At 37.3% G+C, this 22910-nt stretch overlaps 1 protein-coding gene across 1 annotated transcript in view; it reads right to left on the reverse strand.

The window, feature by feature from the left end:
• Slc5a12 (solute carrier family 5 member 12) overlaps nucleotides 1–22910 on the reverse strand; it is a 57079-nt gene that overhangs the window by 22166 nt on the left and 12003 nt on the right. Inside the window, exons 5-9 of the mRNA XM_048443714.3 lie at nucleotides 14828–14982; nucleotides 14571–14711; nucleotides 11145–11274; nucleotides 10114–10202; nucleotides 472–584 (exon numbers count right to left, since the gene is read on the reverse strand). Of these exons, the coding sequence (XP_048299671.3) occupies nucleotides 472–584; nucleotides 10114–10202; nucleotides 11145–11274; nucleotides 14571–14711; nucleotides 14828–14982 (628 nt within the window). The remainder of the gene's footprint in view (nucleotides 1–471; nucleotides 585–10113; nucleotides 10203–11144; nucleotides 11275–14570; nucleotides 14712–14827; nucleotides 14983–22910) is intronic.

The following is a 22910-nucleotide window of genomic DNA, read 5'->3' on the forward strand; positions in this document are numbered from 1 at the left end:
AGAACATTCCAGCAATGATGGGTGAGGAACAAACAAGCCCATACCTTTATCTAAGTGGACAATATGCACTTTTTAATTAAACAGGGAACATTCATCCCCTTAGAGTACATTAATCAGAGTTTTGTTTCAAGAGAAAATTATTAGATAAAGTGGTCAGGCATACTGAACAGCACACCTCCTCATGTAAAATGTCTGGTAATGTAAATGTCAATTCAGCATTATCAATAGACATTGATGTGAAGATATTAGAGCATGAGATACCTGAAAAGTAAGACCAGAACAATGTGAACTAGCTAGTCATTCCTTCCTGGTACCTTCTGGTAAGATCTTCAGAAGTATGAGAATCTACACGTCTGTGTCTCAGCATGCATTTATGTCTATTCATGCATCCTGAACAGCAATGCAATATTTTGCTATTTGGCCCATTTAAAATTCACAATAAATAGCAGAAGTTCTACCAACTATACCTACATAAGCCTTTACTGATCCAGGTGCCCTTCTTGTCGGAGAGATGTGGAAAAAAGCTCTTGACAAAATCCTCAAAGGTCACTGTTGCTAAGGCATTGATACTGGCAGCCACTGTGCTATGGAAAGAAAAACAAATAAGCAAATAAGAAAATAGTCTGAATTAAGAAGGATGAGTTATATGTCAGCCTTATCATCCAGGAGAGGTAGAAACACAGAGCCTTGTAAAATACACATATTAGCATATGTCCACATTCTAGAACTCAGCAAAATGTATGGCAGTTAACTCACCCTTCCAATCATTATCTATGCAAATATTCTCTGGAAGAAGATAATTTTTCACATTGTGACTCCCACTAATTTCCCTTGACATTATGGCAACAATAATGGAAGGATTTTTCACGCGTCTGTCAATGTGTGAGCATGTGTATATGATGGGAGTGTCCCTCTAAGCTTGAGTGGAAGCAGCAAAGTAGTGACTAACCTAACCCAGAAGTAAGTGAAATTTTCTATTAAGAATAAAGTCTTTATCTGTGTATCCATTTATTCACACATAAGTAATGAACTTGAATATCATAGTCCTAAACATAAAGCAAAGAAAACCAGCCTACAAACCACAATCCCAGAGAATTTAGACAACAATGAGAACCTTAAGAGAGACATACATAGATCTAATCTACATGGGAAGTTGATAAAGACAAGATCTCGAGTAAATTGAAAGCATGAGGACCTTGAGGGAGGGTTGAAGGCGAGGGGAGAGGCAGGTAGGAGAGCAGAGAAAAATGTAAAGCTCAATAAAAATCAAAATTGAAAAACAAAGAAAGTCATAGTCCTTGCAATCTACCTGGGAATACAGACATTCAACAACCAATTATATAATTTACTACAGTTGTAGGGTTACTATGAAGAGCAGTAGTAAGGTGCTGTGAAACTGATAAGAGATGATCTCCTCATAAATAATGGTTAAGAAAGATGGGTAAAGAATTCAAGAAAAGTAGGTGAAAGCCCTTGAAGAATAAAGGGGAAATCACATACATACACATTGAGGTGCGAAGATGTTTCCTGCTTTCTACAGCCTGAAGCTTCCAGAGAGGCTGGAATGTAACTAGTAAAGGAGAAAGGTGAGAAAATCTCAGAAAGAAACAAAGAGCATAACCAGATAGCAGCACTGCTTTCTCTCCAACTTCACAGAGTTGTCTTGCTAGACCATTGGAGGATCAGAAAGCTGGTGTTCTCTTTGTGAAAAACAGTGAAAGCTTATTTAAACTCCTCACATAGAGCAACAATATTCTAGTTAGTTCAATAGCTGAATTAAATTCAAAAGGTGAAAATTTCTCATCCAAGAATGGTTCCTTCTAAAGAATAAAGTAATGATTTCTGCTTCAGTTGTTAGTCATTGTTCACAGCACATAGTTACATAAGAAGACAGGCAAAAGAATGTAACTCGTAGAAAAGAAGGAAAACTCAAAAATAGCCCTCCCCCCTCAGCTTCTGCGGCAGGGTCTTCGGTGTTCCACTGGGCCCCTCCCTCCCCCCACTGCTGCTGGCCCTTTGTCTCCCGGGTCCTGGGAAGACCAGCTAGCCCTGTTGCACTGCTGAGGAGTCCTACCCAGAGAGTGCTGAGGAGCTCTATCCAGAGAGTGCTGAGAAGTCCTACCCAGAGAGTGTTGAGGAGTTCTATCCAGAAAGTGCTGAGGAGCTTCATCCAGAGTGGACGAGATGGGCAGGCGCCAATGCAAGAATTCCTCCAACAACCTGAAAGGCAACATGACATCTCCAGAATCCAGGGAGCTCGAAACTAGAAGAATTGAACACCCTACTCCAGAAGAAATAGAAGAAATTGACTCTAAGCGCTTCTTTATGAAAATAATAGAGGAACTTAAACAGGAGGTGAAAATCTGCCATAAAGAAATGGAAGATAAGTATAACAAAAAAATTGAGGAAATGAGTAAAGAAATGGAGGAGAAATATACCAAAAAGTTTGAAGAAATGAGTAAATCCGTAAATGAAATTCTAGGAAACCAAGAAAAAACAATTAAACAGGTAATAGAAACAGTTCAAGATTTGAAAACTGAAATGGAGTCAATGAAGAAATCACAAACCGAGGGCCCGCTGGCTATGGAAAATCTAGGTAAACGAACAGAGACTTCAGAAACAAGCATAACCAACAGAATACAAGAGATAGAAGAAAGAATCTCAGACTCTGAGGACACCATAGAGAAATTAAACGTTCTGACCAAAGAAAACAGCAAATCCAACAAATTCTCATCACAAAACATTCAGGAAATGTGGGACACACACAAAAAAAAACCCAAATCTAAGAATAATAGGAGTAGAAGAAGGAGAAGAATTGCAGATCAAAGGTCCAGAAAATATACTCAACAAAATTATAGAAGAAAACGTTCCCATCCTAAAGAACGATATTCCTATGAAGGTTCAAGAAGCATACAGAACACCGAATAGACTGGATCAAAAAAAAAAAACATCCCCTCGCCATATAATAATCAAAACACAAAGCATTCAGACTAAAGAAAGGATATTGAGAGCTGCAAAGGAAAAAGGTCAAGTAACTTATAAAGGTAAACCTATCAGACTTACACCAGACTTCTCTATGGAAACCATGAAAGCCAGAAGGTCCTGGATAGAGGTACTGCAGAAACTAAGAGACCATGGATGCAAGCCCGGACTACTATACCCAGCCAAGCTATTGTTCACTATCAACGGAGAAAACAAAATATTCCAGGATAAAAACAAATTTAAACAATACGTAGCTACTAATCCAGCCTTACAGAGAATATTAGAAGGAAAATCACAACCCAAGGAATCCAACATTCCCAACACTGCCTACACTAACTCAGACATCTAGCGACCCTTCACAAGCACAACTCAAAGAAGGAAAACACATACACTCTACTACCCAAAAAAATGACCGGAGTCATCAATCACTGGTCATTAATATCACTTAATATTAATGGACTCAACTCACCTATAAAGAGGCACAGACTTAGAGATTGGATACGGAAACAGGATCCAACATTCTGCTGTTTACAAGAAACACACCTCAACCACAAAGACAGACACCTACTCAGAGTAAAGGGTTGGGAAAAGGTTTTCCAAGCAAATGGACCTAAGAAACAAGCAGGTGTGGCCATTCTAATATCTAACAAAATGGACTTCAAACTAAAATCAATCAGAAGAGATGGAGATGGACATTTCATACTCATAACAGGAACAATTCATCAGGAAGAAGTCTCAATCTTGAATATCTATGCCCCTAATATAAAGGCACCCACATATGTAAAAGAAACACTTCTAGAACTCAAGGCAGTCATCAAACCACACACACTAATAGTAGGAGACTTCAACACTCCTCTCTCACAAATGGACAGGTCAATCAGACAGAAACCTAACAAAGAAATAAGAGATTTATTGGAAGTACTGAATCAAATAGACTTAACAGACATCTATAGAACACTCCACCCAAATAGGAAAGAATATACCTTCTTCTCTGCAGCTCATGGAACCTTCTCAAAAATTGACCAAATACTCGGTAACAAAGCAAACTTCCACAGATACAAAAAAATATTAGTAACCACCTGTGTCTTGTCAGATCACCATGGATTAAAATTGGAATTCAACAACAATGGTACCCCCAGGAAGCCAACAAACTCATGGAAGTTGAACAATCAACTACTAAATCACCCCTGGGTCAAGGAAGAAATAAAGAAAGAAATTAAACTCTTCCTTGAATTTAATGAAAACAAAGACACAACGTATTCAAACCTATGGGACACTATGAAAGCAGTGCTAAGAGGAAAGTTCATAGCACTAAGTGCCCAATTAAAGAAAACGGAGAAAGCACACAATGGAGACTTAACAGCACACTTGAAAGCTCTAGAAAAAAAAGAAGCAGATTTACCCAGGAGGAGTAGAAGACTGGAAATAATCAAACTGAGGGCTGAAATCAACAAAATAGAAACACAGAAAACAATCCAAAGAATCAATGAATCAAAAAGCTGGTTCTTGGAGAAAATCAACAAGATTGACAAACCCCTATCCAAACTAATCAAACGGCAGAGAGAGAACTTGCAAATTAATAGGATCAGAAATGAAAAGGGGGACATAACCACAGACACAGAGGAAATTCAGAGAATCATTAGATCTTACTACAAAAGTTTATATGCCACAAAGTTGGAAAATGTAAAAGAAATGGACACTTTTTTAGATAAGTACCATATACCAAAGTTTAACCAAGAACAGGTGAACAATCTAAATAGACCTGTTAGTCGTAAAGAATTAGAAGCTGTTATCAAAAATCTCCCTACCAAAAAAAGCCCAGGACCAGATGGTTTCAATGCAGAATTCTACCAGAACTTCCAAAAAGAGCTGATACCTATACTCCTTAATGTATTCCACAATATAGAAACAGAAGAGTCACTGCCAAACTCCTTTTATGAAGCTACAGTCACCCTAATACCAAAACCACACAAAGACACAACCAAGAAAGAGAATTACAGGCCAATCTCACTAATGAACATCGATGTGAAAATTCTCAATAAAATACTGGCAAACCGAATCCAAGAACACATTAGAAAAATTATCCATTATGATCAGGTAGGCTTCATCCCAGAGTTGCAGGGATGGTTCAACATACGCAAATCTATCAATGTAATCCATCATATAAATAAACTGAAAGAAAAAAACCATATGATCATTTCATTGGATGCTGAAAAAGCATTTGACAAAATTCAACACCCATTTATGATAAAGGTGTTGGAGAGACTGGGGATACAAGGATCATACCTAAATATAATAAAAGCAATATACAGTAAGCAGACAGCTAACATCAAATTGAATGAAGAGAAACTCAAAGCCTTTCCACTAAAATCAGGAACATGACAAGGCTGTCCACTCTCTCCATACCTCTTCAATATAGTGCTTGAAGTTCTAGCAATAGCAATAAGACAACATAAGGAGATCAAGGGGATTCAAATTGGAAAGGATGAAGTTAAACTTTCGTTATTTGCTGACGATATGATAGTGTACATAAGAGACTCCAAAAACTCTACGAAAGAACTCCTACAGCTGATAAACACCTTTAGTAACGTGGCAGGATATAAGATCAAGTCCAAAAAATCAGTGGCCCTCCTATACACAAAGGATAAAGAAGCGGAGAGGGAAATCAGAGAAACATCACCTTTCACAATAGCCACAAATAGCATAAAATATCTTGGGGTTACTCTAACCAAGGAAGTGAAAGACCTATTTGACAAGAATTTTAAGCTTTTGAAGAAAGAAATTGAGGAGGATACCAGAAAATGGAAAGACCTCCCCTGCTCTTGGATTGGGAGAATCAACATAGAAAAAATGGCAATTCTACCAAAAGCAATCTATAGATTCAATGCAATCCCCATCAAACTTCTTCACAGACCTTGAGAGAACAATAATCAAGTTTATATGGCAAAACAAAAAACCCAGGATAGCCAAAACAATCTTATACAATAAAGGAACTTCTGGAGGCATTACCATCCCTGACTTCAAACTCTATTACAGAGCTACAGTATTGAAAACGGCTTGGTATTGGCATAAGAACAGAGAAGTCGACCTATGGAATCGAATAGAAGACCCAGATACTAACCCACAAACCTATGAACACCTAATTTTCGACAAGGGAGCTAAAGGTATACAATGGAAGAAGGAAAGCATCTTTAACAAATGGTGCTGGCATAACTGGATGTCAACCTGTAGAAGAATGAAAGTAGATCCATATCTATTACCATGCACAAAACTCAAGTCCAAATGGATTAAAGACATCAACATCAATCTGTCCACTTTGAACCTGATAGAAGAGAAAGTGGGAAGTAGTCTACAAGATATAGGCACAGGAGGCCACTTCCTAAGTAGGACCCCAGTAGCACAGACAATAAGAGAAACAATGAATAAATGGGACTTGCTGAAACTGAGAAGCTTCTGTAAAGCAAAGGACACTGTCAGTAAGACAAAAAGGCTACCTTCTGATTAGGAGAAGATCTTCACCAACCACTCATCAGACAAAGGTCTGATCTCCAAAATATACAAGGAACTCAAGAAACTAGACACTAAAACTCTAATTAACCCAATTAAAAAATGGGGTACTGATCTGAACAGAGAATTCACAACAGATGAACTTCGAATGGCCAGAAGACACTTAAGGTCATGCTCAACCTCCTTAGCGATCAGGGAAATGCAAATCAAAACCACTTTGAGATACCATCTTACACCTGTCAGAATAGCTAAAGTCAAAAACACCAATGATAGCCTATGCTGGAGAGGATGTGGAATGAGGGGAACACTCATCCATTGTTGATGGGAATGCAAACTTGTGCAGCTACTTTGGAAATCAGTGTGGTGGTTTCTCAGGAAACTGGGAGTCAACCTCCCTCAGGACCCAGCAATTCCACTCTTGGGAATATACCCAAGAGATGCCCTATCATACTACAAAAGTATTTGTTCAACTATGTTCACAGCTGCACTATTTGTAATAGCCAGAACCTGGAAACAACCTAGGTGCCCCTCAATAGAAGAATGGTTAAAGAAGGTGTGGAACATAAATACATTAGAGTTTTACTCAGCGGTAAAGAACAATGACAACTTGAATTTTCCATGCAAATGGATGGAAATAGAAAACGCTTTACTGAGTGAGGTAACCCAGACCCAAAAAGAGGAATATGGTATGTACTCACTCATAAGTGGATTCTAGCCATAGTTAAAGGTCTTTGAGTCTATAATTTGTTATCCTAGAGAAGCTAGATAAGAAGGTGAACCTGAAGAAAATTTATATAGTTATCCTCCTGGATAATAGAACTAGGCAAGATTGCCAAGCAAACTCGGGTGCATGGGGGGTGGGGGGAGTGGACGTATGGGAAGTTGGTTAGGGAGAGGGGAGAGGGCGAGAATTGGGGACGGCTTGGGGGAATGGGAAGGGGGGAGGGAGGAAGGATGGTTATGGGAGCAGGGAAGTTTATATCGCAACTAAGAGAGCCATTCTATGGTTTGCAAGAGACTTGATTCTGGAGGGGTTCCCAGTAAAAATTAAATAAAAATAAGTAAATAAATAAATAAAAAGAAAAAGAAAAAAAAAAAGAAAAAGGAAACGCTTTACTGAGTCAGGTAAGCCAGACCCAAAAAGAGGAATAAGGTATGTATTCACTCATAAGTGGATTCTAGCCATAATTAAAGATCTTTGAGCCTATTATTCGTGATCCTAGAGAAGCTAAATAAGAAGGTGAACCTGAAGAAAATTCAGGTAGTTTTCCTCCTGGAGATTGGAAATAGACAAGAGTTCCAGGTAACCACGGGTGCATGGGGGGTTGGGAGGGTAGTTGGAAGGGGAGAGAGTTAGAGAGAAGGGAGCAGGGGAGGAATGGGGAATGCTCGGGGGACTGGGAGGGGGGGAGGGAGGAAGGATAGATATGGGTTCAGGGAAGAATATATCTCAACTATGGAAATCAGTTTAGGGTTTACTAGAGACTTGACTGTAAATGGGATCCCAGGTCCAAGGAGAGATTTCCAGATTGTTCTCTGGACAGAGGAGAGGGTGCCTGAACTGGCCTTGGCCCATAACCATACTGATGAAGATTTTGCTTATCACCATAGATCCTTCATCTGGCAATGGATGGTGGTAGGGACGGGAACCCACGTTGGAACACTGGACTTAACTCCCTAGGTCCAAGCGAGAAGCAGAAGGAAGAAGAACGTGAGCAGGGAGGGCAAGATCAGAGGGAAACTTCATCCGGCGATGGATGGCGATGCAGACGGAGACCCACATTGGAGCACGGAGACCCACATTGGAGCACCGGACTGAGCCCCCCAAGGTCCAAAGGAGGAGCAGAAGGAGGAAGAACATGAAAAAGAAAATCAGAACCGCAAGGGGAGCGATCACCCACTGATACAAGGGGACTAATCTAATGAGAGTTCACCAAGGCTAGTTGACTGGGACTGAAGGAGCGCTTGATCCAACCAGATTCTCTGGAGGAGGCTGGATTCCCTGAATGTGGCTGGCCCGAAGTCTTTCTAAAAAGCCATTGACAATGACTCTGGGACTTGTTTCCTCTGCATATTCTGGATTTTTGGAGATCCAGTGTGTTTGGATACTCACCTTCCTGGACCTGGAGGGAGCGGGGAGGAACCTGAACTACCCACATGGCAGGAAACCCTGACTGCTCTTAGGGATGGAGAGGGAAGAGGAGAGGGAGTGGGGGGAGTGGGAGGGTGTTGGGAGGAGGGGCGAAAATGGAAACTTTTATATTTTAATAAAAAAAAGAAAACTCAAAAATAAACACTGTAGCCTTAATAATTTGACATAGAAATATTCCAGAAAATCAAGTAGAAATAGTTGAGATAAAAACACAATGTACAGAAAATTATGTAATACTAATAACCAGCCTCAGCCCTAACACACAACATTATATGTTACAGTCATTAAAAGCACTAACATCATTACAGCTATAGACCATGAGCAGAATACAAAGGAGAGGTTATAAGATATTTAAAATCAATAGAAGAATTAAGATTAAATAAAAGCAGTAATTCAAGGCATTACTTGAGAGGAAAGATGGCGTATTTACTAGAAAATAAGACAAATGGTTGATCATTTTGAAAGGAAACATAACATGTGCTCTACTTGAATTTAACATCACATATATAGGGTAAATGATTCAATAACTTCATTAGTTAATATAATAAATATACTATGAAATCTTCATAATCATATAATAGATTTCCTTACTGAACATAGTATGAACCAAAAGAAGTAATATCAAACATGATTTATAATTTCAATATTTCAAGGATTGCTGGGTAATGAGGCAGCATAATGCAGGGCCATGTTACTGGAATCAACTCTTTATCAGACAATGTAATGAAGTCATAAAAAATCAAGTTGAAGCTGCAATGGAGACTCAAGGAAGATAGTAAAAAAACAGCAACATGCATTGGTCATTGGAATGAGCTATGGGCAGATGGAAAATCCAGCTTGAGGTATTGACCATGTGAGCTGCAACATCAAGGACACAGAGTCAGAATGGCTCAAACACTATGGAGCCCATGTTTCACTATGATGTTCCCCAGATACAATACACTGAACATTAGGGTTTAATGCATGCAGTTCTGAATCCTAATCTCATCTTTGGCCAGTCACCCTTTTTTATACTACCAGAATTTCAAAGTATGGAATTTTCTTGATTTTTTTCAGATGCCTACTACTGAGTTTACCTTGACTGTAATGGTGAGACTTTAGTCTTTTGTTCAATGCTGGAACAATAAAAACCCTTGGGTCTTTTGTGATGGAATGAATACAAAGTAGAAACAATAACCAGGAAGTTTTAAAGTAGAGGTTAAGAAAATACCTGCATCAGGCCTCCACATAGGTTAGTTGCCTCCCTCATCCTTATTAAATCTGTTTCCTTATCTACAAACTGATGAGAGTGTGAGTAAAGATTCTTCTTCACATGCTGTGTGATACCAATGATCAAATAGAAATACAACATTGCAGTAGGCCAATTGACATGCAGCAAGTGCTCAGTAGACAGGTGACCATGACCGTTATCATTCCAGTCCTTACCACTGCCACCACAACCATTGCCATCTTCAGTTTGTCAGTATACTAACCTCAGAGTTCCACTAAAGGCACAAGCCACAAAAAGTCCTGGCAGTCCTGGCATAGTGTCAAAAATCTCCATTACAAAATACGGCATCAGCTGGAAAAAAAAGAAGCAGAATTCGAGGGGGAGGAGAGAGAAGTGAGAAGGAGTTGTATTGTTATTTCTGCAATATTTGAAGTGTTGGAATATAAATCCCAGTGAAAAAAGATGAGAAACTCAATTCCCAGTATCTTCAATGTGTGAATTTTACTGTTTTCTCTGTATTTATAATTAAGTTCTAAAATCCTATCCTTAACATATGTTGTTCAGGGGATCTAGGTATGCCCAGCTTGTGGGAAAGAAGACTATACTAGACAAAGTAGGGCAGTTGAATACATATGAAGAGAAAAGGGCAGGGAGTGAATGCTTCTCATGAGCTTACTGTCTCTGAGTTTTCTAAACCACACAGCATTCTATGCTTTCATGATATAATTGTCCTATGCTGAGTATATATGACAATAGGCAATATGAGAATAAAAATTGTTTGCTCAGTTCTATTTATTTAATGTTACTTTAATTTTTATGCTTTTTGAAATATGATCTCATAGACCATAGTATCTACTCAGATTCCCTATGTAACCAATGTTAACCTTAAACTCCTGATCCTTCCGGCTACACATCTAAATGCTATAATATCAGGTGCATGACACTGTGCTCATTTTTTATTCAATTAAAAACCCATTAATAAACCTCAGTCTACGTAGAAAAGGATTATAAAATATCATCAACAACCAAAGCCATGGGTTAGAAATGGCTTTCTAGTTAGCCTTATTTAGCCTGTCTTCAGACTTTGTCTTCATGAACAAAGGGAAGTGTCGTTTTTCTGCAGACTCACTTCTGCATGTTAGAAAGCACTGTGTGATGTCACCCAGGAGTTCAAATAAGAAGTCAAAGGCTTGTGCTTGGCAAGTGAGTGAAAGCCCAGGAAGAATAAAGATAACCCCACTACTACCCAACATATTCATTACATTCTGCTGTGAAATCAACAAAAGTGCGTACCTGGTCTGGTGCTGAAATAGCACCAGAAGTCCAAGGGTCACAGTCTTTGAAGTTCACATACATGATCAAACCACAGAAGACAGCACATACCGCAATCAACCAGAGACCCAACAAGTTAAAGTACAAGGCACTAGAAGATGGAACAAAGGCCAATTGGTTAGCTGTCTGCCACGCTGTCTCAGGGTAAGTTCATGACTAAAGACTGAAGGAGTTCACTCTCTCTAGCTTTCAGGAAGCATTAGACTTTATATCACACTAAATGAATCATTACACTTTTTAGGATAATTACAAATTTAAATAAATTAAAATTTTTTTCTTTGAAAAAAAGAGGGTTTTGACAAAATTGCAATATGTGTTGATATATGACCTATTTTCTTTTATAATATTTCACATACTGATGATTTTTATTATATAACTTTAAATGGCTTTTCCCCCTACTCAATTAATGAAAATGTCAAAAAAGCCAACTTACGTTTTAATGACTTCTTCCAGAAAGATCATAATGAGATAATATAAAAATAGACAAGTAATGGTTACAGTTGCTTTGAGATGAAGGCAAATGAAAGTTAAAGTTGAGTATTTTAAAGATAATAGGAAAAAACTAGAGTCAAATATCTATAAAGAGAAGAATCTTTTGGTGAAATAAATAATACCTTTCTCCTTTCCTTTTAATATACTTATTTAACTTTAAAATGAGATCTCCACTTATTCCAGAAAGGTCTTAGATTTCTAGGGACAAGAATCCATACTCCTTGGCCTCCTGAATTGTAAGTACAATAGGTATTTACCATGTGCCCAATTATTACTTTCTCTTGTCATGTGTTAAATTTCTGCTTCCTAAAGATTATTAGACATAATTAGTAGATGACCTAGAAAACTTAAGGTCATAAATATCATTTGATGGAGTTCATACTACCCTACAGTGAACTAGCACAGTTACAGTTGGATCCTTTTTCAAGGTCCTTTACTTTCATACAGGCATTTGAATGCCAAGATATTACTTATATTTCTAATCTCAGGGAAGACTGAAGGTAGTCATCCCTCCATTGTGCTTATAAAATAAAATTATATTGTGGTAAAATTCAAACTGGCCATTTCTTTTAAATCAAATCATGGTTTGAAGATGAGTCAACATTCAAATGTAAGAACACACATTTCTTTCATGGCAACATGAATGTTTTGATATACATGAAAAAAAATATGCAAGTATGTATGTGTATACATGCTCACATGTTTGCACTCTTCCAATAGGTGGGCATCTGTATGTTTTTGCATATACACAAAAGAATGGTCCTCCTTGAGGATAATAATATTTAATAAATGACAAATATTTAATAAACACAATGTTTTATTCTTGGTGTTTTATGGAAGTAATAGATGACAAAGGTATAGTTCCTAATGTACACCTACTAATCTTTTGGGTGGCAGAAATTTAAAATATCACAAGAGAAAGTAATAACTGCGCACATTAAAAATACCTATTGTACTAACAACTCAGGAGTCTGAGGATAAAGGATCTTGTCCCTAGAAGTCTAGGACTGTTCTGTAATAAATGGAGATCTCATTTCAAGACTAAATAAGTGTATTAAAAGAAAGCAGAAAGGTGTTATTTATTTCACCAAAAACTCCTTCTCTTTATAGATACTTGACTCTAGTTAACCTAAAAGCAGATTTTTACTTGAATTTTTTGGATTTTAATATCAAAATCACAAGCACTTTTAGTACTTCAGCTATTACTTGATAAAGTGTGGAAGATTGATTTAATATCACTTATTTTAGTGGGATTTTTATGCATCATCAGTAGTTTGATAGGCAGCTAGATAATGTATCTAGTCTCTTCATTTTGCATTACAAAATATACATATGGTGACATGACAGTTCCCAACTTACTTAATGGTTCAACATACAAAATGGTTGATTATTTCAAGACAATTTTATATCTCATTTAATGAAAATAAGAAATTATGCATTGAAATATTTTTAAATTGTGTGAAGAAATAGTTATAGCTACTAGGCTTGGACCAGGAACCACGAGAAGCTTCCCTAGGGGTGTAATTCCATTTTTTGTAAAATTGGGAACTTTTAGTGTGACCCAGACAATCTTGCTGTGCTTATTCTCATGTCTCTGTGAGAACTAGAGCAAACACAGACACATAACTTTACATTTTAGAGTTCTTACATCTCTCCTTAGAAATGTTAATGTTAGCTGCATCAGTTAAATCAAATCAAAATGGAAACCACACCTGAAGAATCTTAAAGCAGAGAGATAGATGTAGAGGGAATTTAACTTTGATGGGTTTGCAAGTGTAAGTGAAGCCTGGTTTGTTCCATTTTCTGAGTGTTTACATTTTGAAAACTTGAAGCTTAAGGGAAACCTATGGGAAGACTGCAAACAACTTAAGGAACTAGGGCTTCTCATAAAGATGAGCAAATATGGTGATTATATAGCTGTAATCAGTAGTGTGCATTCTCTGCTTTACTACTGTGTCCACACGGTAAAAGTGCCATCCCTGTATTCCTCCAATGGTGCCATGGACCATATTTGAGTAGAAGCTGGCTGACTTACCTGTTGTCATTTTTTTGCAAATAAACATTTTAAAGTATCAAAATGTGTCACAGTTTACCTCGTAACCCACAAAAATTAAACTACAACTGAAGACAGCACACAATGAATGAAAAATGACCAGGGCCATCTCGTCCTGGAGACTATAAGCAGGAACCATGATTTGTACCTTATCCCTACTCAGTGCACCTAATCTAATCTATTGCTCGGTCAATGGAGACAGATATCAATTAAGGAAAAAGCCAAGCAGGGTATGCTGAGATGGAAGTTGTCATGTTTGGGTGAAATAGTTGTTGAAAGGGCTGGAAGGATGTGGAAGAGTAACTGCTACACAAGTACGTAGACTTATGTTTGGATCTAGCCCTCTGGACATGGACTGTACATGTAACACAAAGCTGTAAAAGGCAGAGAGACTAGACTGCTAGGCTAGCTTCAACTACAGGAAAAGATCATGTCTCAAAGCATTAATACCTAGAGGGACCTGATGGCACACACCTTTAACCCAGCATTCAGGAAGCAGAAGCAGGAAGATCTCTGTGAGTTCAAGACCAGTCTGGTCTACATAGTGAGCTTTAAGACAGTGAGGGCTATGTAGAAAAACCCTGTCTCAAATAAATAATTAAACTGAGATAGGGAGTGATAAAGCAAGGTATCCAACATCCTTCTCTAGCTTCTATATGTATGCACTTACCTCCCAAACACATACTTTTACATACACCATACTCACATGCATAAACACAAAGACTTTGAACAGGATAAACAAGTCTCTTCCTTTATCTCTCTCATTCACACACATCCATACACATGTAATGACTCACCAAGGTAAGATATAACATAGAAATTGTTCTTAACCAACAACTTACAGCTTAGCGTGCTTTTCCGTTTTGCAAGAGATACATCTCTGGATGGTCGATTGGTTAACTCCATAGATTCCAAGCCAAGTAAAAGTTCCTCCTACTGCAATTGTCCAAAAAGTGTGCCGTCTGAGGGGATCTACATCAAAGCTGTGACACAGGAAGGAGGGAATAACAGGCATGTTTCTTTTTTGCCCAGCTGTTATCATTTTATGGGGTCATGTAATTAAATTTTATGAAGGGTGAAAAAGTAGTGTTGAACATACTCAACTACGTTTAGCCGGGATCCATTTCGTGCTTGCTCTAACACATTGTGGAACCCACCAGCGTGATTCGATCCTTGAATGAGAACTGTTAAGAAGCCCACAATCATGACAACCATCTGAAATGCATCTGTCCACACCACTGCTTTTAAACCTCCCTGAAAGGGAGAGAATGGTATGAGTTACTGTATATGAGGGCTGTAACCCCTACAACTCCAGACAGTCTTCCTGTTACTGAATCATATAAAACTCATCCTGACTGTAGTAACATATTTAAAGTGACAAGTTGTGAGTTAACACATGGCAACAAAATGGTAAGTGAAGGAGGCGTGTCCCCTCTGCAATTCCATGAGTTTGTAAGTTTAATGATAGAGTTGGAAATTAAGTAATAATACAAACCTTTACTTAAAAGTGTGGGAAGGAGCAATGAAGACTAGTTTTGAAAACTACAGGAATGTTGTGACCTGGTCTGAGGAAGTGACAGTTAAGGTAAGTTCTGAGATATGAATAAAAATCTATGAGGTTCAGTATACAAATTGAGAATCTGTTTGGAGAGTATGAACAAAAAAAGAAGTGCAAGTCTCTGAGGGAATGAGAGAATCCTGGGAACTGCAGATGGAAGGTGCAGATAGACCAAAAGGAGCAGATACATTCAGATAAGACCACTTAAATTGTTCCCTAAGAACAAAGAGAGTTATATGATGACATTTGTTTCACTGTAGCCATTGGTCAGCTACTGTGAACGGCAAGACTGCAGTAGAACATAAATTTCTAAATTTATTCTTGTTTTCCATGCCCAAGATGATCAATGATTGAAGCAGGGCAGAGATGGAAATAACTCCATGGCTTTGAGAGATAGTTGAGAGAATAAGATTCTCATACCACATGTTTCATTAAATACAGGTAAGGAAACACTGAAAGAATTGGGCAATCACACAGGTCCAGCTGGACAACCTTAGGATTTTTATGAAACTAGTGATAGCATGCAATAAAAAATAAAGAGAAAGAGAGAGAGAGCGAGAGCAAGAGAGAGAGAGAGAGAGAGAGAGAGAGAGAGAGAGAGAGAACTAAGAAGAAATAAATATCAGTTTCTACACATAAGTGAAGAAAGGTGTTTTGAGAGCAACATGGTGATTAGACAATCAGGCAAATACACCAGAGTTTCAGAAAGACTAATTTAACGGTTAAGTTTAGTATAGTTACTGTCAAGAGGTTAAAGTAGTGATTATACCAAGCCTGCCTCCCTTTTAGTGAAGGAGGCAAGGAGAAACAGTGCCCATATTCCTCCCCAAGGATATTGAATTATCTAGGCTAGAGGTGGGTTCTCTTATTCCTGGTATTTCAAAGTTTCCCAAATGATTCTAATGCAGAATTCTTGTTGAAATTATGTGCACAGAAGGGAAAGAGAGAAATGAGAGCTCACTGTAGCAATTCATAACTTGAATCTCCTAGGATCATATTGAACATGACAAAGGCAATTAGGGAAAGATCAAATGAAGTTGCATATAAAATGTGCTTTTTCAAGTGAATAAGTGCCAGTAAAATGAAATGAGGTGATATTTTTAACACTGAAAAATAGAATTATCATTGTATTACTCCTCCACAGTGTCAGTAACTTCTGTGAAAAGTTGACACACTTATCTTTAGCTTGAGCAGAAAGAAGACACTGGAGTAACCCATCATTCATTTGGTAATTAAAGTGAAAACATAATTTAAAACAAATATTGAAGTCCCTGCTATAAGCATTGTATTTTCAAATCATATTTTGAGGGATGATAAACGTCCCTCTCCCCCTCCTTATCCACATACACATCATCAGGACAACACTATTCTGATTTTCTTTAAAGTAGTTAAAGACATCAGGTATGCTCATACCGGCTGGCTGGTTGGTTGGCCTTGGACATCTGCCTCTCTTTCTCAATCATTCTCTCTCTCATTCTTTCTTCTCTTGAGCCAGTATTCCTACTACTACTTTTTCTCTTGTGGCCTACCAGAAAGGTTCTAGTGCATCTGTCTCTAGCAGCAGCAACATGGCTTCTTCCTGGCTCTGCCTTCTTTCTCCCAGCATTCACTTTAGGTTTCCTGCTTAGCTCTACTCTGTCCTATCAGGCCAAAGCAGGTCTTTATTCATTAACCAAGAAAAGCAACACATATACAGAAGCACTTCCCACATCACCAATGTAAAAATTTGTGGTTAATATTGTCTTTCTATCCTAAATTCCTATATCCCCCCTAAATGATGACAAACATTCATAACCCACCAAATGACAAAAACCACCCACCATAACTCTTAGGAATGTGGGTATTGTGTTCTCTAGACTGATTCCTGTTGTCTAAAGGCAACAGCACCTTTAGGGGTCCCTGATAATACTGTGATAATAGTCAAGTCCTCAGAAAACTTTTCTAACATTTGTTGTCCTGTCTCGGGACTCTTCTCATGCAGAGGAATCAGTACACATGTCACCTATCTGGTAGTCTTTCTTAGTTTATTTCTTTATGTCTATAGCCAAATCTTGTAGGAAGTCTCCTCCATCAAACTTGTTCTCTAGCAACCTTGGAGAAATCCACAGCCTTTCATTTCTTGTGGAAAGAAAAACATAACCTCTTCCCTAATGTGATATATTTTCTGAATTCCTTTTTAAAGTTAAGGCATCTGTAAAGTATCTACACTGGTTTAATCTAGCAGTCCTTTCACAATCCAATGTCTTTTAGCAACTATCATTTGTTCATCAGAATTTAAAAAATTCAAAGTCAACAAAACACCAGACTCCCTGTGCATTTCCATCTTTGCATGACTTCTATTTATAATACTTTACCTTCTCTTTAAAGATGTTGTTAATAAACTATTTACTTTTGTCTATGACTGCTTACACCCATTTTCTTTCTTAAGCCTATCATATTTTTAACACACTGTAACCTACTTCGAGATTATTTTTTTCCATCTGGAACTGTCTTTATTGAGTGACTCAAGCCTTTTCTGACCTCATGAGCTAAACCTTCAACTGCTAAGCAGCTTTGCACTGGCAGCTGACTCCATCCTACTCAGGCCCATGAGATCCGAGTCATAAGCCTGGTTAAATGTTTAACCCTTTAATAGTTTTGTTTTGATTTTGATTTTTGCCTAACAGTTTAATTAGGAGCAGCATTTAACCACCCCGGATTTAGGAAGCTGGTGCCTGCACAATAGCAGGCCTTTTGTTTAACTTGCCATTTCTTCTTAGCATGTTGGCTACTCAAGAGGTAACTATAGAGCAAAGCATCTTAAAGGAGCTGTATGCATTTCTTTCTTTCTTTTTCTTTTTCTTTTCAACTTTCTTAGACCCTATGTAGAAAACTGTGCCCCATGTCGGAACACCAAATGTATCAAGCTTACTTGGACAGTGAACCAGCTCCCAAATCGTGGTACAGAGGTTTATTCTCAATTATAAATTGTTGCCCTTAATTTAGGTTTGTCCCATTTGCTCATATAACCTAATTTAACCTGTTTTTCTTCATCTACATTTTCCCTTGGGGCCTTTGACCTCTCTCTGTATATCCTACTTGGTGTTTGGTTGGTTGGCAGCTTCCTGGCTGACTGACCCTGGGTATTTCCTTCTATTTCTTCCTTGTTCTCTCATCTCTCAAGGCAAGATGCCTCTTTCTACTTCTTCTGTCTACCCATCAGTCCCAACTATCCCTCCACTGCCTAACTATTGACTGTTTTCCTTTTTATTAGACCAGTCAGGTAACTTAGGCAAGCAAAGCAGCACATTTTTACATTGTTAAACAAGTGCAACATGAACAAATGTAACACATTTTTACATTGTTAAATAAATGCAGCAAAAAAGTAACACATTTTAACATAATTGAAATAATATTCTTCAACTTAAAATGTAACACATCTTCTACAATTGGCGAAAAAATAAGTTGTCCTTTAGGTGAGCCATTGTCAGTCACCTCTTGCCTTGCTAGACAGAGAAGAGATTCAGAAGAAGTATGTTGAGATGAGATTAGATAAAAGACTCAGACACACCTAACAAAATAATTTCAATTCCATGCTAACAAACTTGTTGCCCCACAAATCGACAAAAGTATTTGATCAGACAGTCAACATGAATACATAATAGTCTTAGGCATGCAGGTTGTGCAAGAAAGAATGGAGGTATAGAGTTGGTTAAAACATGAAATTTTGTTCTATGATTTGTGTATAATATTATGAAATTTTCTATATTATTATTTGTAATGTAAAAACTTACCAATAACATAATAATTATTGTATATAGTTTTTATAGCTTTGCATTTAATAAGAATGACCCCTTCCAGATTATAAAATAATAACATGTGAATTAGGCAGATAACTATCATATTAAAAGCTACCAAAAATCTTGGATTACGGACATTATTAAATTGTTTAAAATTTGACTTTTATGAATACATGGGAAATTTTTAAGAGGTTCTACTTAGTGAAACAGTTAAAATGAAAAAGTGGAGTTTAAATAATCTCAGTATATCTAAGGCAGAGAATAGTAAAACAAGTAATAATAAACTAGAACAAATAAAAAAATTTTATATTGCATACAATCATATTAAAATAACAATTATTGTTTTCTAAAACTTGTGAATAATTTGTATGAAATGTTGAAATGTTTAATAAAGAAGTGTTTCATGTTTCAGAGTCTTATAGTTGTGGGACAGTATGTATATATTTTATCATGGAGTTGCTAGTAACCCCAAAGTACAAAATCTGAAATGTTCAAAAGTCTAAAGCATTTTGAAGAACCTTCCCACTGAAAATAAGTACCAGATTTGAGTGGAATTTTGGACTTTCAGATTACTTTGTATTTTCTTTCTTATCAGCAAATACACTATTTAAGTCTGAAAGCTTTTCCAAAGTATTTCCTTTAGATGAATTGTTGACTGAGGTTTCTGTCCTTCCTTGTCCCACAGCTGTTCAGTCCCAAAGAAACACAGAGGTCTATATTAATCATAAAATGGTTGACCTATTAGCTCAGGCTTTTTATTAACACTTACATTCTACATTAATCCATAATTCTTGTCTGTGTCAGCCACATGGCTTGATATCTTTTATCAGTGAGGTATTCTCAACTTGCTTCCTCTGTGTCTGGGTGACAACTGCAGATTGAACCTTTCCTCTTCCTGAAATTCTCCCGTTTTGGTTGACCTACCTATTCTCCTGCCTAGTCACACAGTCTATACTTCCTGCCTGGTTCTTAGCCAATCAATGTTTTATTCAAGCAATACAAGTGACAAATCTTTACAGGGTAGAAGACCATTGTCCCACAGCACTTCCCCCCACCTTTTTTTCCAAAACAAAAAACAAAGAATCTAATCTCCTTTGTTTAGCTTTGTTTCTAACTATTATACACAGCAACTTGTAACCAATACTCTAAAGAAAGACAAATGTCTATAACCCATTTTTTTGGAAATATGAACATAGTTTTTCAGGCACTTCCTGCTGATTAAGGCTGCTGATAATCTTATGGGGACCTAAAGAAAATTTAGAATTATGATCAAGTTCTTACTGAAATATTCTGTGAGGCCTAATTATCTCAGTCAGTAGTCTTCAAACTGTTTTGGATATAGAACTCAGACATCTGAGCCATTCACTTCTATCAGAGATTTCTCAGGGGGTCTTCCTTAATCAAACCTGATTCTTCTTAATCTAGAATGTATCCACAGCCTCTCATTTCCTGTGGAAACAAAGGCAAAACCTCTTCTCTAAAGTAACATATCTTTTGACTTAAACTTTGAAGTCAAGGCATTTTTAAAATATATATGTTTAATTAATCCAACAGCATTTATTATCAAATGTCTTTTAGCAGCTGTATATTTTCTGTCTTCACATGGCTTTATTTTAAACTCTATGTTTTCTTTATAATTTTAATTTTTGTTATTTTTGAGACAGGATTTCTTTGTGTATCTGTGGCTGTCCTGGAGCTCACTGTATAGACCAGACTGTCCTTGAAATCACAGAAATCTGCTCACCACTGCCTCCCAAATGCTGGGATTAAAGATATGTGCCACCACACCCAACTTCTCTCTCTCTCTCTCTCTCTCTCTCTCTCTCTCTCTCTCTCTGTAAGGACTTTATCTTTTTTCTTTTCTCACCCAAGCCTATATATATTTTTAAACACACTCTGAACCATTTATAGGTTTTTTATCTGAATCTATCTTTACTGTATATCTCTCTTTTTTGATGACATGAGTCTTTAATTGCTAAGCAATACGGCTAGGATTAAAACCATGGCTTTGTCTATGGGATCCACCTCATTCTTTAGCTTTCTGAGAGTCTAGCCTCATGGCAGAGATACTGGCCCAGAGCCATGTTTATTGTCACAGCTCTATGGAGTTTCAAGGTACCTGCAACCACCAAGAAGCATACTGTCAGCTATTCATAAACACCATTTAAGTATTCAGTGGTGGGGCCTCTGAAAAGAGCTGCAAGGATTTGCAGCTAATTCTGAGTCCGGAAGCCTCTATTAAATGATATGAGCTTGCCTCTAGCAAACAGAGCCCACCTGAGAAAATGCTGCTACTAAGAAGCTGAGCTTAACTTTGTTCTTTTGTGTCTAAAATTACTTCCCAAGCTCTCTCAGGTTTTATATGGATGTAGTTGTCCACATTGGTGCCATTTGTTGACAGAAGTTTCTGTAGCACTTGGTCCTGTAGCCATTCAGTCACAAAGAAACACACAGAGGTCTACATTAATCATAAAATGGTTGGCCTATTAGCTCAGGCTTTTTATTAACTCTTACATCCTACATTAACCCATAATTCTTGTCTGTGTTAGCCATATGACTTTGTACCTTTTATCAGGGAGGCATTCTCATCTTGCTTCCTCTGTGTCTGGGTGATGACTGCAGACTGAACCTTTCCTCTTCCAAGAATTCTTCTGTTCTGGTTGCCCTGCCCTTTCTTCCTGCCTGACTACTGGTCAATCAATGTCTTATTAAAGCAATACAAGTGACAGTTCTTTACAGAATAGACCATTGTCCCAAGCAATGAATCCAACAGAATGCTTTGTTTGTCATAAGTACTTGGTTAGTTGATACTCAGTTCCTCAAAGGTAACTTTGTTAGAAATATAACTGTATATAATTTGAAATTTGTTTTCCCACAATCATTGAACCTACTCTTATTCCATTGTTACCAGCTTCTATAATAAATAATAAAAATTGCTAGGAAATCTGCCAGATGAGTTCATGTATAGGCTCTTCCATATCATTGGTTCTTTCATTGTTCTTCCATATGTATACTGTTCAGTAGTTTCACTGACATATCTAGCAATGGAATTTTCTTTGTCTCCAAAGATGGTGCTTGCTAAACTTAGAGATTCCTACTCCTATCATTTCTAAAGTACTTCAAAGCATATTGTTTATAAATATTGCCTTTTATTCATTTGGGTAAATATTCCACATATCCCCCTAGTCTCCAACTGAACATAAATTGAATCTCATTTTGTCATCATTATCTTTTATTTCTCTCTCTCTCTCTCTCTCTCTCTCTCTCTCTTAATTTCATCATCTTTCTGAAACATGTTGTTATTTCCTCAACTGTATCTTCCAAGAAGTCAGTCATTAAACATATTCCAATTATTAGAATAGTTGTAACATGTCCATTTGTGATATACATTATTGAACTAGCTTATGCATACCACTTTATTCAACATCTTGCAATTCAGTATTCTGTATTCCTGAGAGGCTAAATCTTGTTTGAAGTTTTACTGTTCCTCAGTCATGGCACCTTGTTACATTCTGTTTCAAACGATTTGTTATTTTAGAATTTCAATTGTGTTATTTTGTCAACTTAAACAAAATTCATTCTCCAGGAATATTTTGTACTTTTTTTTACAATGCATGAATCAAAGTGATTTACTAAACTTGAATCACATCAGATCCATCCAAAAACCCAAACTTATTGAGAAAGTGCCAAACTCAGCTGATATCCATAAGAGCCAAAAGCTCACTAATACAATAAGAACATTATTATAAGCTTGTCCTACAGATAATCTGAATCACCTTGCTCAAACAGTGTCTACAACTTCCAAATAATAGTCCTGATGATCACACATTTAAATTATCTCTGTA

Source organism: Myodes glareolus, chromosome 10 (genome assembly GCF_982192425.1).
Source record: "Myodes glareolus chromosome 10, mMyoGla1.1, whole genome shotgun sequence".
Classification (NCBI taxonomy): Eukaryota; Metazoa; Chordata; class Mammalia; order Rodentia; family Cricetidae; genus Myodes; species Myodes glareolus.